Source organism: Dama dama, chromosome 7 (genome assembly GCF_033118175.1).
Source record: "Dama dama isolate Ldn47 chromosome 7, ASM3311817v1, whole genome shotgun sequence".
NCBI classification, from domain to species: Eukaryota; Metazoa; Chordata; class Mammalia; order Artiodactyla; family Cervidae; genus Dama; species Dama dama.
Window position 1 is genome coordinate 14,426,624 of NC_083687.1, and position 18,731 is coordinate 14,445,354.

Consider the following 18,731-nt stretch of genomic DNA (forward strand, 5'->3'; position numbering starts at 1 on the left):
TTTGACCCTTGAGTTTAAAATGCATTTTAAAAACTTGCAAATATATAAAATTTTTATTACCAGTTTTTAACTTAATTGCTCTCTGGTCAATTAATAATGCCTATTTCTTACTAATTCTTTGTTACCTGTTGAGACTTTTGCTTTATAACATAATGTGTGGTCAGAATTTATCCAGCTTTTAGGCAGTTTTTATAAATATTCCACATGTGTTTGAAAGTAATTCATTATCTAATTGTTGGTTTCCCATAAATTCCGATCATTGAATCCCATGATTCCAGTGGTTTCCGATTATTTTTGCTTTACATATTTTGAGGCTTTGTTTTTAGGTACATATAGATTAAATAAGAGTTGTTTTATATTTCTGGTAATTTTTTTTTTTTTTTTGGCGGTTATATAATGATCTTCTTTATCTCTCATAATGCATTTTCTTCAAAGTTTACATTTCCTGAGAGTACTTTAGCTAAGATTGGCTTTTAAATCATTTGTATATACTGGTGTTTTGTTTATATACTTTAAAATTTTTCTCTCATGTTAATATTTTTAGTATGTCTCTTGGAAACTCCATAATTTTCCAAGCACGATTTTGTTTATTTACTTTGAACTTCCTGTATTTTAACTGTTAAGTTTAAACTGTTTACATTTATTACCACTAGTGGTATATCTGAACTTATTCCTACCACATTATTATTTGTTTTCTGTTTACCCTGCTTTTTTCCTCAGCTGTTTTTCACCTTCTTTCCTGTCCAGTATTGGTTTGAACAGTTTTTCTTTATTCCTTTTATCCTTGTTTACCCCTAAAATTTTAGCATGCATTTGGCATTTCTGAGTCTTAACATTAAAATCAGTATGATTACCTGAATAGTACAGGGACCATGGAAATCTTTAATTCATTGACCCTCCACCAATTTTCTAAGGTTTTGACCAGTATTTTAGTTACATTTTTTTAAATCACTCAAATTAGTTTTAATTTTTATACTAACTTTCATTATTTTCTAATATCCAAGGTAATTGTGAAGTCCTTATTTAAACTTTTTTTTTTTTTCATTTATTTTTATTAGTTGGAGGCTAATTACTTTACAGTATTGTAGTGGTTTTTGCCATACATTGACATGAATCAGCCATGGATTTACATGTGTTCCCCATCCTGAACCTCTCCCTCCCGCCTCCCTCCCCATCCCATCCCTCTGGGTCATCCCAGTGTACCAGCCCTGAGGACTTGTCTCATGCATTCAACCTGGACTGGCGATCTGTTTCACACTTGATAATATACATGTTTTGATGCTATTCTCTCAGATCACCCCACCCTTGCCTTCTCCCACAGGGTCCAAAAGTCTCTTCTATACATCTGTGTCTCTCTTTCTGTCTTGCATTTAGGGTTATTGTTACCATCTTTCTAAATTCCATATATATGCATTAGTATACTGTATTGGTGTTTATCTTCTGGCTTACTTCAGTCTGTATAATGGGCTCCAGTTTTGTCCATCTCATTAGAACTGATTCAAATGTATTCTTTTTAATGTGTATATGTACCATAGCTTTCTTATCCACTCGTCTGTTGGTGAGCATCTATGTTGCTTCCATGTCCTGGCTATTACAAACAGTGCTGCGATGAACATTGGGGTGCACGTGTCTCTTTCAATTCTGGTTTCCTCGGTGTGTATGCCCAGGGGTGGGATTGCTGGGTCATATGGCAGTTCTATTTCCAGTTTTTTAAGGAATCTCCACACTGTTCTCCATAGTGGCTGTACTAGTTTGCATTCCCACCAAGAGTGTAAGAGGGTTCCCTTTTCTCCACACCCTCTCCAGCATTTACTGCTTGTAGACTTTTGGATAGCAGCCATTCTGACCGACGTGTAATGGTACCTCATTGTGGTTTTGATTTGCATTTCTCTGATAATGAGTGATGTTGAGCATCTTTTCATGTGTTTGTTAGCTATCTGTATGTCTTCTTTGGAGAAATGTCTGTTTAGTTCTTCGGCCCATTTGTTTGATTGGGTCATTTATTTTTCTGGAATTGAGCTGCAGGAGTTGCTTGTATATTTTTGAGATTAATCCTTTGTCTGTTGCTTTATTTGCTATTATTCTCTCCCAATCTGAGGGCTGTCTTTTCACCTTACTTATAGTTTCCTTTGTTGTGCAAAAGCTTTTAAGTTTATTTAGGTCCCGTTTGTTTCTTTTTGCTTTTATTTCCAATATTCTGGGAGGTGGGTCAGAGGATCCTGCTGTGATTTATGTCGGAGAGTGTTTTGCCTATGTTCTACTCTAGGAGTTTTATAGTTTCTGTTCTTACATTTAGATCTTTAATCCATTTTGAGTTTATTTTTGTGTATGGTGTTAGAAAGTGTTCTAGTTTCATTCTTTTACAAGTGGTTGACCAGTTTTCCCAGCGCCACTTGTTAAAAAGGTTGTCTTTTTTCCATTGTATATTCTTGCCTCCTTTGTCAAAGATAAGGTGTCCTTAGGTACATGGATTTATCTCTGGGCTTTCTGTTTTGTTCCATTGATTTATATTTCTGTCTTTGTGCCACCACCATACTGTCTTGATGACTGTGGGTTTGTAGTAGAGCCTGAAGTCAGGCAGGTTGATTCCTCCAGTTCCATTCTTCTTTCTCAAGATTGCTTTGGCTGTTCGAGGTTTTTTGTATTTCCATACAAATTGTGAAATTATTTGTTCTAGTTCTGTGAAGAATACTGTTGGTAGCTTGATAGGGATTGCATTGAATCTATAGATTGCTTTCGGTAGTATAGTCATTTTGACAATATTGATTCTTCCAATCCATGAACATGGTATATTTCTCCATCTATTTGTGTCCTCTTTGATTTCTTTCTTCAGTGTTTTATAGTTTTCTATGTATAGGTCTTTTGTTTCTTTAGGTAGATATACTCCTAAGTATTTTACTCTTTTTGTTGCAATGGTGAATGGTATTGTTTCCTTAATTCCTCTTTCTGTTTTCTCATTGTTAGTGTATAGGAATGCAAGGGATTTCTGTGTGTTAATTTTATATCCTGCAACTTTACTATATTCATTGATTAGCTCTAGTAATTTTCTGGTAGAGTCTTTAGGGTTTTCTATGTAGAGGATCATGTCATCTGCAAACAGTGAGAGTTTTACTTCTTTTCCTATCTGGATTCCTTTTATTTCTTTTTCTGCTCTGATTGCTGTGGCCAAAACTTCCAAAACTATGTTGAATAGTGGTGGTGAGAGTGGGCACCCTTGTCTTGCTCATGACTTTAGGGGAAATGCTTTCAAATTTTCACCATTGAGGATAATGTTTGCTGTGGGTTTGTCATACACAGCTTTTATTATGTTGAGGTATGTTCCTTCTCTTCCTGCTTTCTGGAGAGTTTTAATCATAAATGGATGTTGAATTTTGTCAAAGGCTTTTTCTGCATCTATTGAGATAATCATATGGTTTTTATTAATTTGTTAATGTGGTGTATTACATTGATTGATTTGTGGATATTAAAGAATCCTTGCATTCCTGGGATAAAGCCCACTTGGTCATGATGTATCATCTTTTTAATATGTTGTTGGATTTTGTTTGCTAGAATTTTGTTAAGGATTTTTGCATCTGTGTTCATCAGTGATTTTGGCCTGTAGTTTTCTTTTTTTGTGGCATCTTTGTCTGGTTTTGGTATTAGGGTGATGGTGGCCTCATAGAATGAGTTTGAAAGTTTACCATCTTCTTTCTTCTCTGAAGTTTTGGTAGAATTCAGCTGTGAAACCATCTGGTCCTGGGCTTTTGTTTGCTGGAAGATTTCTGATTATAGTTTCGATTTCCATGCTTGTGATGGGTCTGTTAAGACCTTCTATTTCTTCCTGGTTCAGTTTTGGAGTTACACTTTTCTAATAATTTGTCCATTTCTTCCAAGTTGTCCATTTTATTGCCATAGAGCTGCTGGTAGTAGTCCCTTATGATCCTTTGTATTTCAGTGTTGTCTGTTGTGATCTCTCTATTTTCTTTCTAATTTTGTTGATTTAGTTGTTCTCCCTTTGTTTCTTAATGAGTTTGGCTAGCAGTTTGTCAATTTTATTTATCTTTTCAAAAAACCAGCTTTTAGCTTTGTTGATTGTTGCTATGGTCTCTTTTGTTTCTTTTGCGTTTATTTCTGCCCTAATTTTTAAGATTTCTTTCCTTCTGCTAACCCTGGGGTTCTTCCTTCTCTAGTTGCTTTAGGTGTAGAGTTAGGTTGTTTATTTGACTTTTTTCTTGTTTCTTGAGGTAAGCCTGTAATGCTATGAACCTTCCCCTTAGCACTGCTTTTACAGTGTCCCATAGGTTTTGGGTTGTTGTGTTTTCATTTTCGTTCGTTTCTATGCATATTTTGATTTCTTTTTTGATTTCTTCTATGATTTGTTGGTTATTCAGAAGTGTGTTATTTAGCCTCCATCTGTTTTAATTTTTAATAGTTTTTTTTCCTGTAATTGAGATCTAATCTTACTACATTGTGGTCAGAAAAGAATGACTGGAATGATTTCAAGTGTTTTGAATTCACCAAGGCTAGATTATGGCCCAGGATGTGATCTATTTTGGAGAAGGTTCTGTGTGCACTTGAGAAAAAGGTGAAATTGATTGTTTTGGGGTGAAATGTCTTATAGATATCAATTAGGTCTAGCTGGTCCATTGTGTCATTTAAAGTTTGTGTTTCCTTGTTAATTTTCTGTTTAGTTGATCTATCCATAGGTGTGAGTGGAGTATTAAAGTCTCCCACTATTATTGTGTTATTGTTAATTTCCCCTTTCATACTCGTTAGCATTTGCCTTACATATTGCGGTGCTCCTATGTTGGGTGCATATATATTTATAATTGTTATATCTTCTTCTTGGATTGATCCTTTGATCATTATGTAGTGTCCTTCTTTGTCTCTGTTCACAGCCTTTATTTTTAAGTCTGTTTTATCTGATGTGAGTATTGTGACTCCTGCTTTCTTTTGGTCTCTGTTTGCATGAAGTAGTTTTTCCCCAGCCCTTCACTTTCAGTCTGTATGTGTCCCTTGTTTTGAGGAGGGTCTCTTGTAGACAGCATATATAGGGGTCTTGTTTTTATATCCATTCAGCCAGTCTTTGTCTTTTGGTTGGGGCATTCAACCCATTTACATTTAAACTTGTTCTTTTCACTCTTTCTCTTCAGATTTTCAAAAGAAACAACCAGACGATGATTCCACTCCAAGTACAAGTAACAGCCAATCAGATTTGTTTTCCGAAGAGACCACCAGTGACAACAACAATACCTCGATAACCACGCCAACTCTTAGTCCTAGCCAGCAGCCGCTTCCGACAGAGCTGAATGTAACTTCACCAAGTAAAGAGGAGTGTAAGTGCTCAGCTCCTGTGAGGTGGTAGAGTGGCAGCCTAAGAATCATACTATGAATTTCTTTGTAATGCCTCTCCCAGGAAAAGGCTAGCAGCTCTTTTAATTCAAGATGAAGTGTTAACGTACAGGCCCAATTCAGCAAGGTAGAGAGTAAGTTTCAGCCTTACATTGAGCTTAAACTTTTCTAAAAAGAGTGCCTTTTATGTTAACTGTCAAGGTACATGAGATTTTGAACCAGGCTAGGGCAGTTCTCAGACTTGGTTGTAAATTAGAATCCACTGGGGATTTTTAAAACAATTTTAATCTTCAGTACCATTCCTTGAATCTAATTTAATTGGTCTAGAGGGAGGCTCAGTAATATGTTCTTTTTAATTCTTCAGAGACTTCTTAATATGCAGGAAGGATTGAGGAACCACTGGTCTAGGGAACCTACCCTGATTTAGCAACCTTCCATTGAATCCTGGGCTTTCTCACTAAATAGCCTGTGAATGTTTCTGGGCAGTTAACTGAGATAACACTATGTCCTGTATACATAGGATATTTGAAGGGAGGAGGAAGTAATTTCTGTTACTCTTTTTTAAGTCTTTAGTGATAGAATACTAGCATCATATATATGATGTGGAAGTCTGTTGTCCACTTAAGCTTTATAGTGCTATAGCCATTTCCTTTAGAGCACAGCTGTATTGACAGAGTTTGTTGAAAATTATAGTGATGTTAATGACATAGCCATTTTTACCTTTTAAAAGCTTTACTTAACAGGTTGAAATTTGGTGTTTCAAATTTACAGAATGTCTAGAAATTCTTGGAATATGGTAGGTTAGAATATTCTGTCTTCTGACTTCAGCAGAGAACAAATATTTATCTAAACCTATCATAAACCATCATACTAGGTAAAATTGAGAATATAAAAGTTAAAAAGGCCATAGTCCCTGTCCTCAAAGAACTTACTGTTTATCAGAGGAAGTTAAATATATTTCTTAAAATTAGTAGTTCTCGGCCAGGAGCGATTTTGCTCCTCCCCCTACCCCCAGTGCTGTAAACCTCTGACACTGTGTCTGAAAGCCCTCCACAGCAAGGAATTATCCAGCCTGACATGTTAGTAGTGCCAAAGTTGAGAAACCCCGATACACAGTTGTGTGCACCCGTTTTAATGGTCTTTAACACCCATGTGTTAAAGACATCGACCATTGAAGGAGGGTGTTGATTTACTGGTTTACTGGTTTTAAAGACAGACACATGGAGGAAAGCTGCATGGAGTCTGCAGTGGCAAGTGACTCACTCCTTTAGGGCCATTTATGGAGGGCAAGGCTGGACAAGTAGATTATAGCCATGCCATAGTGGCTTGAGTGCTCAGTGAAGATACTTGGATGTTAAGACAGTAGTCCTGTTTTTGAGCAAAGAAAGTAATATTACCACAGTTATTCTGAGAAATAACCTGGCAGTATTGAAAAAGGGAAGGATTATACTAGATAATATTGCATAGAGAGAATTTTTAAATTGTTGTAACCTGTTGAAAGAGTCCTAGGAGAAGGTGTAGAAATTATATAAAAAGAGAAAAATAGATGAAAGTGGTAGTGATGATATTAAGACAGTAGGCTTTGTTTTATATTTAAACATCTGTTTGGGGTTATTGAGAAGCTGGTGAAAAGCTGTGACCCCTTGTCTGAGAAGAATACACACCATCCATTTATACTCAGTTTCGAATAAAAATTTTTCTAAAGTTTACTATGACCTTTAGGTTAAGGACTCCTTGTCTAAGGCAGGGTTGGAGCTGATCAGGATCTCATTTTATGGAACAGGATTTGATTGGATCCACACATCAGGATCAGGCCAGGATCACAACAGCTTGAGCATCCCAAGTGCTCTGAGATAACAACAGCTTTTTTTTATTGACCGTTTTTTTATGTGCAAGATGTTGTTCTATATGTTTCGTGTATTTTCTCTTTTATTCCTCATGACAGCTCACTGAGGTGTGAATACTCATTATCCCCATTCTCTAGATAAGGAAACCAGCACAAAATTATCAAGTAATTTGCTCATGGGTCCCAAGGTCTCAGCAGGTAAAGAATCCGCCTGGTTTGCAGGAGACACAGGAGACGTGGGTTTGATCCCTGAGTTGGGAAGACCCCTGGACGAGGAAATGGCGACCCACTCCAGTACTCTTGTCTGAAAAGTTCTGTGGACAGAGGAGCCTGATGGGCTACAGTCCAGAGGGTTCCAAGGAGTTGGGCATGACTGAGTGACTAAGCATACACACTGAACAAACTAGTAGAAACCAGAGCAGGATCCAAAGTTAGGCATGTGTCCTCAGAACTTATGCTTTTAATCATTGTATTCATAATGCAAAATGTAACTGCCATAGAGAGTAGAAACATTCATGTTGGCAAGCCTGGCGTGCTGCAGTCCATGGAGTCGCAAAGAGTCAGACACAACTTAGTGATCAAACAACAATATGTTGGTAAGATCAGCTCTTTCTCTGTAATTAAGGTTATGTGGAAACTTACAGGGTAACCAAAAGTTACTTGATTAATTTATCATGAAAAGTCCTTGTAACAGGGATTGCAAATAAAAACAGTATATCCATGTGACTATATGATTAAAACATTTTCTCTGGAGTCAGATCTTTATGGGAAGCAGATCCATTAAAAAGGATTTATGTGACAAATAGCAAAGTATGGACTCAGAGCAAGTGGGGTTAGATGAAGCGAAATTTTAATTGAGTGAGCCTAATTGTCAGGTGACTCAGAAGACATACAGGGAAGGTCTTGTGTTCAGCACAAGATTCCATCTTCATACCCTTTCCCCCCCTCCTGTGCCTGGGCTTAGAGCTGCCCTGAGCTCTTGAACCCCTAGGACACAGCACTTCCTGTGTTTCTATAACTTGCCATTCTAGGTTGCTGTAGACTGTCACGTTTTTTCTTTTGATATACATAAATACTTTAAGTCTGATTAAGGATGTGTGGCTCTGTCAGGTTGGATAAAAAGTTCATTTAGATTTTTTTGTCAGATGTTATGGAAAAACATGAATGAACCTTATGGCCAACCCAAAATGAGTTTCGGATCCATTCTCTTTCTGGAGACATCACTGCTTTAGCTGTTTAAGCGAAACTCTCAGAAGCTAACCTCATTTCCCAATTCTTGTTGGGCTCATTATTGTAAATCTTGGCCTTTCACAGACCTAGAGAAAGGAGATTTGCTAATCTGAGATATAGTGATGACTTAAGTGTTCAACTAGGCAGTCTGAATTGGAGCTCGGGAGAGAGAAGTCAAGGTTGGCTTCATCCACACGCAGAGGATAGGTGAAGCCTTAGGAGTTCAGTGAGATTGCTAAGAATGAGAAGAAAGAAAAGCAGTAAGGCTAGAACTTTGACAGAAACCAGAACAGAGTAAGCAATTGAAAAAGTCAGAGAGGAGGTGAATAATAGTGGGCAAGCTATCAACTTCAGTATTCTGTCCTAGAGAATTCCATGGACTGTATAGTCCATGGGGTCACAAAGAGTCAGACACGACTGAGTGACTTTCACTTTCAAGGTCATAAAAGCCAAGGAACAAATTTCATTGTATGGTATGGGCTTTGTTAATAATAATGAAAATGTTCACTCATATTTATGAAGTGTTTGACTATCTTCTAAGTTCTTTACATATAATTCTCACAATACCCTATAAGGTAGGTGCTTTTATTAACCCTATTTTTACAGATGAGGCAGTTGCATAGAATGGTTCAGTAACTTCTACCTGAAGTTTAGAGCTCTTGCTTCCCGGTGTAGCTTATGCTCCAACCCACTGATTTGGCTCCAGAGTCTGTGAAACTTTCAAGGCCTGTGCCTTTGAAACTGTGCACCTCAGACTGGGACTTGAATGCACATGCCCGGACTTGAACCCAGCCAAAACCCTGATTGGGATTTGAACCCATGGTCTTTTACTTAGAATCACTCACTTGGCATCTGGACTTAACTGAGGCTCAGGTTCTTTGTGTCTCAGTGCAGAAGGAATTCAGCAAGAGGCAGAGTGATAGACAAGAAGTAGGTTTATTAATGTAGGATGCTTGTGAGAGAGATGCAGGCAGACAGGTGAGGGAGCTCTGCCTCGAAGGTTAAGTAGGCTACAATAATATAGTCAAGGGAAAGTGAGGGAGGGGGAAAAACTGCCTTCTTTGAGTAGAGTCAGTCTTGTATCACTTGCTCCTCCTTCATATTGGGCATGAGAGTGTCTGACCCTGTGAGGTCAAACTAGGATTATCATGATGCTTACTCAGATCAATAGGAGTTGAAGCATTTTTCTTCTACATCATGACCTGGTGCATATCTCGTGCTTTTATGTTTAGCTTTACAGTTAAGCAAGCCTGCTTTGTTCCACGATGTTCTTTATGATAACTTTCTTGAGTGATCATTAACTCACAGTGGTTTCCCTAGGTTTCCCTCTCTACATGTAGTCCCCTGCTGGGACCCCTGCAGCTCCCTGTATAACTATCCTATTCTGTCCCTATCACTTTCAACAACCATAGCATATTGCCTCAACATTGTGAAGATGCTGCAGGAAGCTGTAAATTGACAAGAAATATTCAGTTTGGTGATGGTATGATTGGTTATCTAATAAACTCTTTAATAAACTATTTCAGTGGTTTCATTTAGCAGTCTTTGCTAAATGACACTTGGTTAAGTGCTGGGTACTGAAATGAGTAAGATTAAGGTCTCTGTCCACCAAGAGGTCACTGTTTCAAATATATATGCCTCTTCTTGAGATTCTGACTTGTTCTCCTAGACAGGTGCATAAGAATTTTAGAGTAAGAGAGAGGCAGTAGCAGAAATAGTGGTTAAGAGGCATGTCATTTGCAAAAGCTTTCTCACGTGGGTCTTGCCATCTCACCTAGGTTGAAAACTGTGCTAAAATGAGGAGATGTGTTCCTGGTTTGTGGATGGTGACTGTGGGGATGAGAAAAGAAAGGTTTGTTAAAGCTCTCAGGGCAGATGCATTGTAAGTCAACAGGAGATAATTAAAATGATTGCCAAGTACATTGAGGACTCAGGTGACAGTAGACAGCCTGATCCATTGACACCTTGCATAGTTCTTCAACTGTGATGTACTTAGGTGGAAGAAGAGGCATCAGGGGATTACGTATATTGATTTTTTAGTATTCTTAAGAGATCAGAATTCCATCTGTTGACCCTTAGCTTCCCCACAGTTATGGAGAAGTAAGGTGTGGGAGTTGCTGGAAAATGGGTTTGGAATTCCAAATCCAAGTACAGCCTAATTTGTAAACTGTGCAGTAGTTATGGATCTGTTGTTACTGTGTAGGACCAGAAGTGTGTCTTCTTTCCTAATGATCAAGAGAATGAGTATTGCTTACATCTACTTTCTGCTTCTCACTGTTAAATGAACATAACAGGTGGCAAGAGTCTGGGTATGTTAATACAGTTTTTAAAAGACTGCAGATAAGATGAGAACTATTGGTTAAGAGTGTATAAAGCAGAGAACAGGGCAGATTTTCATCTAAAAGAATTTGTTAAAACTCCTTGACTGAAGGTCAAATAAAACAGGTGTCCAAAAGCTCCAGGTGATATTTTTTGTCAGCACATGCGTCTCTTCCTACCCCATCTTATGTGTGTCTACAGAAGATTCCGTGGACCTTTAGCCATTAGGAACATTTTCAAAACACAGTATAAACAAAATGCTAACATTGACAAAAAGGACTTGTCATAATATTTAAACGCTGTAAAAATGGTAACAGGTATCACCAGAGTACTTATAAGTATTAGGCAGTGTTCCAGATACTTGTTTGTATTAACCTGCCTCCTGTTCATAATACCCTGTAAGGTGGGTACTGTGACCGTATCTATTTTGCAAACGTGGAGATGGAGGCCCTGGATGGTTCTGTATCTCTCGCCCAAGGTCCCAGAGCAGCCCGGCTTGCCAGCTGCCGCGGAGTAGCTGCCTGTCTGTGTGATGATTTGTAGTGTAAAGGACTGCAGAGCACAGTGTTGCACACTTAAAAAGAATAAAGTCACATATATTTCATAATGCTTTTGCTACTACCTAATTATTTTTCTGCCAATTTCCAGGTTTTCCATTGAGGTGCTAAATTGTGGTTTGTACTTTGTTTCTTGAGCCAGCTTTTGAAGAAAGAGAAGATAATGTCAGGTTGTGCGTGGAACACTGGAGCTAGTTGTTAAAGCCGTCAGGGTGGATGCATGGTAGGAAGTTCTGCTCTCTAGAGGATACTGTTAACGTCCGCAACCCCCTGCTGCCCCTTCCTCCACTGTTCTTCTCCTAGGTGGGTCACAGGTGAAGGTGTTAATGGATCAGGCTGTCTGCTCTCACCTGGGTCTTCACTGTGCTTGACAGTCACTTTCATTATCTTATCTTGACTTACAATGCATCTGCCCTAACAGCCTTAAGCAAGATAGGCAGCTGACTGGTCTCCTCAAGTGAGAGTCTTATAAGATTGGATTTAAAAGATTTTTTAAGACATTTTTCTCTATTTCTCCTATAAGTTAGGTTTTCTGTTGTTATTCTCTTAAAAGGCCTGGACATCCCTACTTGTGACTTGTTGGTGAGCCTTACGATGTATATACCTATTTAGTTAGGGTTTGTGGGGGTTTTTGTTTGGAGGAAGCGGAGGTTGGCCAGCCCCACTGCATAGTGGACAGAAGTTAGGTATTGGTAGAGAGCTGGTTTGTCTGTTTCTTTTTAGGGAGGAGAGGAAGAGAACTGACACCTGCTACTAGGGAAGGGTAATTGCAAGAAATGGACTTGTTTTTAAATATTCTGACATTCTAATCTAACAGAGAGGGCCCTCCTCATACAGAACACTTTCTGAACTCTGTAGAGGCTCATACTAAGAGATAAACAGCAACCCATACACACAAAAAGCGATAGTTTATAAGAGAAGTTGGCAAACTATAACCCACAGGCCAAATTGGCCCATCACCTGTTTTTGTATGTTCCACGAGCTAAGAGTGATTTTAAATGAAAAAGATCAAGAGAACAGTAATTTTACAACATGTGAAAATTATATGAAATTCAAATTCTGATGTTCATGAATACATTTTTAATGGAACACAGCCATGCTCATTCATGTATGTATTGCCTATTGCTGCTTCTGCATTTAACAGCAGAATTGGGTAGTTACTACAGAGACCCAGTGGTCCCTTGCAGAGAAAGTTCATCAACCCCTGTTTTACAGAGCCCTTTGACAAACATTTCTTTCTGGGACTGTCTGACAGTGTGCAACATAAGCAGGGAATATAGTCTCCTCCTTATTCTCCAGATGAGGAAAAGATTTGAATGGTGACCTGCCTTGACTCACATGACAGGGCTGGCAGTCAGCTCGGGGCCTTTTAAATTATCCATAATGCTGAAGTGTTTTTTCCCCTGTTTTTCTCTACTACATATTAATACACACAAGAGATGATTTTGCTGTAACCAAAAGAAAATATACAGAAAAAGTGAGAACTGTACTAACCGGAATGTTAGTGAAGACTTCTAATGAATAAAGCCTCATTTCCAAGTGCTGGCTGGATTTTCCTTTAATATAACAGTGATTCCCAAAATAGAAATTTGAGAGCATTCTTTATCTATGGTTAAATTAATTTGGTTAAACAAAGAGATTTCTGTTGTTTCCTTGGAAACTGGTTCCTGGTCATAGCCTAGCTTTCCCCAGGCATTTAAAAAATAAAATGGTGGTGCATTTTAACAGATTTCCTTGCTAAACTGCCTTTGGGTCTTTGAACGTGCATAGAGCTTCATTGGCTGCTAGTCTTGATTCCTGTCTGACAAAGCAGTCCCTTGGAAAATTAATATCATTGCCACGGAGTGGTTGAACTTTTGTCTGTTTTTACCAATTAAATTTCTAATTATCGCTAAGTAAAGCTAGTTTTCTCTTTTCAGACTGTGCCTACTTGAAGACCAGACAGTGTGCAAAACCAGCTGACTTATTCTAGTAGAACATTTAGAAAATATTACCTATTAAAAAATATTTTATGACTTCCTGCTGGGCTGGTTTTAAGTGAAATATGGTGAGGAGATTTATTTACAGTTCTCTCTGTATGTGTCTTTCCCTTCCCTTTTCTCTAATGAAGCTTGGAGCATCAGGCCATTTATCAGAGATAATTATACAACAGATGGAGCTTTTCTGATATATAATAGTCTCAAAGTGGGAAATTCTTTCCCATAATGAAGAATGCCGAAAATTTAAATGTCTCTTTTGATTTTAATTTAAAGGTATTTTTTTTCCAGTGCATTTATTTATCTTGAAGCTGATTCTATAAAGCATGCTGTTTTTATTAGGGCTGTGTTCTAAAAAGATTGATACTGTGCCGTACAGTATGATAATGTACAGTTACATGCTGTATTGAATGGTTGTAATTCACCAGGAATCAATGTATGGGGTCATTAAGTGAATCCTGGTCAAAATGCAGAAAGACTTGAACAGTTTAGCAGTGTTTTCTTATGGATATTGTTTCTATCCCACAATGTTAGCTGGATCAGAACTTGTTCAGGCACTTTAGTGTCATCTGGCTGTTTTTGTAGTCTAAAAATAAGAGTCAGAGCAAAACCATGACTTTTGACTTGCTTATTCGCTGGCCACTTTGCTGTCTTCTTAAGTTTTAATTTTATTTTTTAAATGTACGAGTAAAGCAAAGACAGGTTTATGTAGAATAGAAGGTGAAAATACTCTTTTAATACTTTGACCTCTTCTCCCCGCCTCACATTCCCACTCTTTGAAGAGTTTATTTATTTACACTGTGTATTTATTTTGGATTATATATTATTTTTATATGCAGTTGTATACATGTGTACATAAATACAAGGTTTTCTTTATACAAATGAGAACATACTATACATATTGTTTTGTAACTTGCTTTCTTACTTAACAATATATTAGAGATCTTTCCAGGTCAGCCCAGTTCTTTTCAAACTGCTGTGTAGTATTCTCTATTATTATTATTTTCTCTTTTCAGACTATTTCTGATATTTTACTTTTATAAACCAGGTGATGCAAGGTTTCTTGTAGATACTGTTTATCAGGTTAAGAAACTTATTTATAGTGTGCTAATTTTTTTAACTCAAAAATACTGAATTTTATAAAATGCTTTTTCAGCATCTATTAAGATGAAAATATAGATTTCTCCTTTAATATGTAACCCCTCAATTTAATAAACTTCCAGTGTTAAACCACCTTTGCATTCCCTGGATAAACTCTCTTAGTTCTTTCAGTACTGATGAATTAAAAATGCTAATTTTATTTTCGATTTTGAAATTTTTAATGGGTTAATTTTGTGTTTGTGCACTTATATATGGTGGGCATGCTGCTCTTGTCTAGTTTAGGTGTCAGTTGCATTAATCTCACAGAAAGCATTTCATCTGTTCCCATGCCCTAGCACAAGCTTTTTGTCTTAAGTTCCGACATTATCTATTCTTTGAAAACTTAAAGAACTTATTCATAAAACTGATTGGCTTGATAGGTGATATTGGACTATGTATATTTCTGACCTCATTTAAAAGTCAGTTTTGGCAGTATTATTATAAAAATACCTATTTCCTTTAAGTTTTTAAATTTATTGGAGGGAAGTTATACATATTGTTCTTATTTTTTAAATTTCTTCTGTTAAAGGTGCTCTTAACTTTAGGTATTCGCAATTTAAATCTTTTTCTTAATTGCACTTATGCTGTTTATGTTTCCTAATGTGTCTTTGTTTGTGATCCTCTAGTGTTAGCTCAGTGGAGAAATATTAAAGATCTCGGAAGTTGTCATTGCCGCCATTGTGTTTTCATAGGATTATAGCCATAGTCTTTTTTTTTTTAATATTTATTTTTTTCTTTGGTTGCACTAGGTCTTAATTTCAGCATGTGGGATCTAGTTCTCTGACCAGGGATTGAACTCAGGGCCCCTGCTTTGGGAGCAGAGTCTTAACCATGGACCACCAGGGAAATCCCAGCCATAATCTTTAGACTGTTCTTGCTTCTAATCTTGTCCTAGTCCATAAACTTGTCAGATGAATCTCCCATTGATATTATGTTAAATAAAAAAGGGAATTATTTCACTGACTCATCACTGCCTAAATTTGATCATCCAGATTCTTAATCTTGTATCAGAAATCCTTCCCCCATATAATCTAGAACCTCATTGTATTTGACCTCCCTGCCTTTCCCAGTGCTGATACTTAGCTCTGAACTGAAACCAGTTTCTTGTCCCCCAAAGACTCCATGGCAGCATATATTACTGTTTTTATCTGTGCTTTTGGAAGCCTACCTCAGAATCTTTTCATCCACACTTGCTTCCTCCAAGGAATCCCTAACTTCTTCCCTTAATATCTTAATGACGTTATTATTGTGTTGGTCACCTCATTGACATGAGAATGTCATCTCTCTGTACCAGTTTAGAGGCTAAACTCAAAATTAGCAGAGACTTGATTTTATTCTGCTTTGCTCTTCCCCATAACACCCAGCTAGGCAATATTCAGTAAATGATTTAAATATTTAGAAAAGTTTATTAGTTTTTTATACTTTTGAGAACATTCATGTGCTCATGTGTTTCGATACACTAAAGAGGGGCTTCGCACTGCCTGAACCGGATTTTCAGCAGCTACATAATACTCTTTTTTATTATTTTCTGTGCCATTCAGTAACCTCAAGATGAAGTAACTCAGGAAGGCAGTTTTCCTCCCTAATTTTGAAATTTGGTTGTCTTGTTGTGGTGACAGTTCATCTCCTTTAACAGAGCTTTTAGAATAATGAGACTTGTCTTTTTTGTTGTTTTAACTGTGCAAATGGCCACCTGCTTGTTGTGAAATAGCAAGTTTTGCTGATAGGTATTTCTTTTATCACCTGAATTTCCCCCTTCAGACTTCCGCTTTGCCAGAGAGACTAGCACACTTTAAGCACCCATTTTTCAAGGATTCCTTAAGAAGCCCACAAATCAGAAAGGTCAGTTTCCCATGAAGGTTTCCTCAGGCACTTAATGAGGTTATACAGTTATTGATATTCACACTGCATTTTGAAGTAGCATCATCTCTGCCCCCCTCTGCAAATGCAGATTTTTTAATGTTCTTGTTAAATGAAATGCTCTGAACGTGGCCGTGGAAGTAAAGGTCACCGTGAACGACCACACTTCACACGGCTTCAGCCCTTTGCGGCTGTCGTACTGTTTTGTGTAGGTATAGGTCATACGTGACACTGTGCTGACTTTAAATTAAATTAAAGTTTTATTATGACAGACATGTTTGGCTGGGAAAAAATATCATATCATTATAGGGGCATCTATCTGCGTGTTATTTTAAACTTACGTGAATAGATTTTGATGGTGTTTGTGAACTCTGAAAATTCAGAGTTGCCCATGCCAAAAAATGGCTACATATAACTTTACATTTTGTGTTCATATGTTACTTCATAAAACATTTCACTTGTTGATCTGTCAAAAGGGTAATTCTTTAGATTTAATAAACAATAGGATGCCTTGTTGGTAAGGAATTTTTAAAATTTCAAAATACCAGTATAAGCACTTCTTTACATAATTCAAATTATGACATTTTCAACTATTGTTTGCAAAGAAAGGTCCTATTAGTAAGACCTGCTAGTGTTTATTTCTACAAAACAAGGAGGTTTGACTAAGGTTCCTTTTGATCATTGTCACTTTGATCATTGTCACATTTGCCATCTGGGGAACAGCTACTTATAGGAGAGACTCAGCACCAGTCAGGGAAGAGGGGTACCTGTATTCAGGATTCTTTTTACTGCCCATGGGACAATACCTGTGGCCTGAATAGACGTATTTGTCTATTTTTTCTGAAGTATCTTATGGAGAACATGCACAAGTCACTTTTCTGAGGATGGCAGTGCCTTCTTTCATTTGCAGACACAGGACAAGATTGATGAAAACACTCTGGGTAGCTAAATTATGTCAAAAAACTAAAAGCTCTTGTAATGCTGAGTGGTTTCTTCATTAATGTTGTTATGAGATTCATGCTCATGTTGATGGTATAATGCAAATGTAGAAATCTGAGTTGGGCCTTGGTTAAGCCTGTAAATAGTCAGAATTGAAGTCTAAATTGGAGAAGTGACAGCTCCTGATTTCATATCCATATTAAGTATGCTTTGTCACAGACAGAAACAAAAGTGTCTAAAAATAGAACTGACTTCATTCACCAGGTGATATTTTGACCTCTCAAAAAAGGATTCTTTCTAGTTTTGAACCTCGAGATGGTGGTGTCTTAAGAATTTCAGTGTTCATTTCTGTTGGACATTATCACAGTTTATTGTGATATTTACCACGGAGTATTGGTGGTGAGTGTGTGTCAGTATCCTAATACATGGGATGCTCTTTCTTGGTTATAAGGGCTCTAGGTAAGAGATCACATCTGAAAACTGAAATCAAACAGATTTAACTGGCTTGCTCAGAATCCTTTGAGTTACATGAAACATGGTTTTACTCTTCCTACATAAGTAGCAGAAATAGAATGTCCTGGGTTGAAGTTACAATTGTAGAGTTTATTCCACTATTCTTTGCCTTCATGGATTCATGGGTCCGGAGACTCAGTAATGTTAAGATGTTGTTTCAAAATAAAGATTCAGTATAATCCCAGCAGTCTGCTTCCTCTGTGTGTGTGTGTAGCCAAATTGACAAACTGATTCTAAAATTTCTGTGGAACTGCAGAGGACCTGGAGTAGCCTCCAGGGCTGGCGGTTTTATAACTTGACAATGTAGTGCCAAAATATTTAATATTACTTAAATATTAATGCTTTGTTGAGAATAGGCAAACTTTTGACTGTTATTTGTACTAGTGCATTGATTGGTCTCTACAAGACTAGAGTAAGTCAGTTGGCATGTGAACAAAGTGTGGAGAACTTGGAAATTATATTAACCCATTTTGTTCTATACCAGTGGTTCTCAAAGTGTGGTCCAAGGACCTGTAGAGGTACCCAGGACCCATTAATGAGGTCCACGAGACCCTTCCCTTTCCAAGTATATATCTGTGTGAGGGCGGTGCTTCTTCATATGTTTCAGATGAGTGATGCATTGTAACAGATTGAATGCAAATATGAAAACCTAGGTTTCTTCCTTTAAGCAAGGCTGCTCTCATTTTTTAGAAATACATAGTTATTTTTCATAAAAACATGTTTTATGTTGACGTGTAATTATTTTGTGAATTTTAAATGAAAATTTACATTTTTTTTTCAGTTTAATTTCAAATAAGATAAGCATCAATAGCTATAACCCACGTAAACAAAAGGTCTTTCATGTTTTAAGTATAAAAAGGTCCTAAGATGCAGATGTTTGAGAACTACCATGTTAGATTAAAGCATGTAAATATGGTGAAAGTCAACTGTTTATTAATGGTTCAGTTTACCTTCTGAATAGCTATGTATGTGTGATAATTGATTTTGGCCTGAATCATTTGTATTCAATAGTGAAAAACA

The 18,731-nt window shown here is 37.2% G+C and overlaps 1 protein-coding gene across 1 annotated transcript in view; it reads left to right on the forward strand.

The window, feature by feature from the left end:
* Window positions 1-18,731, forward strand: part of ZFAND3 (zinc finger AN1-type containing 3) — a 308,946-nt gene that overhangs the window by 229,564 nt on the left and 60,651 nt on the right. Inside the window, exon 3 of the mRNA XM_061146616.1 lies at window positions 5,133-5,315. Coding sequence (XP_061002599.1) covers window positions 5,133-5,315 — 183 coding nt within the window. The remainder of the gene's footprint in view (window positions 1-5,132; window positions 5,316-18,731) is intronic.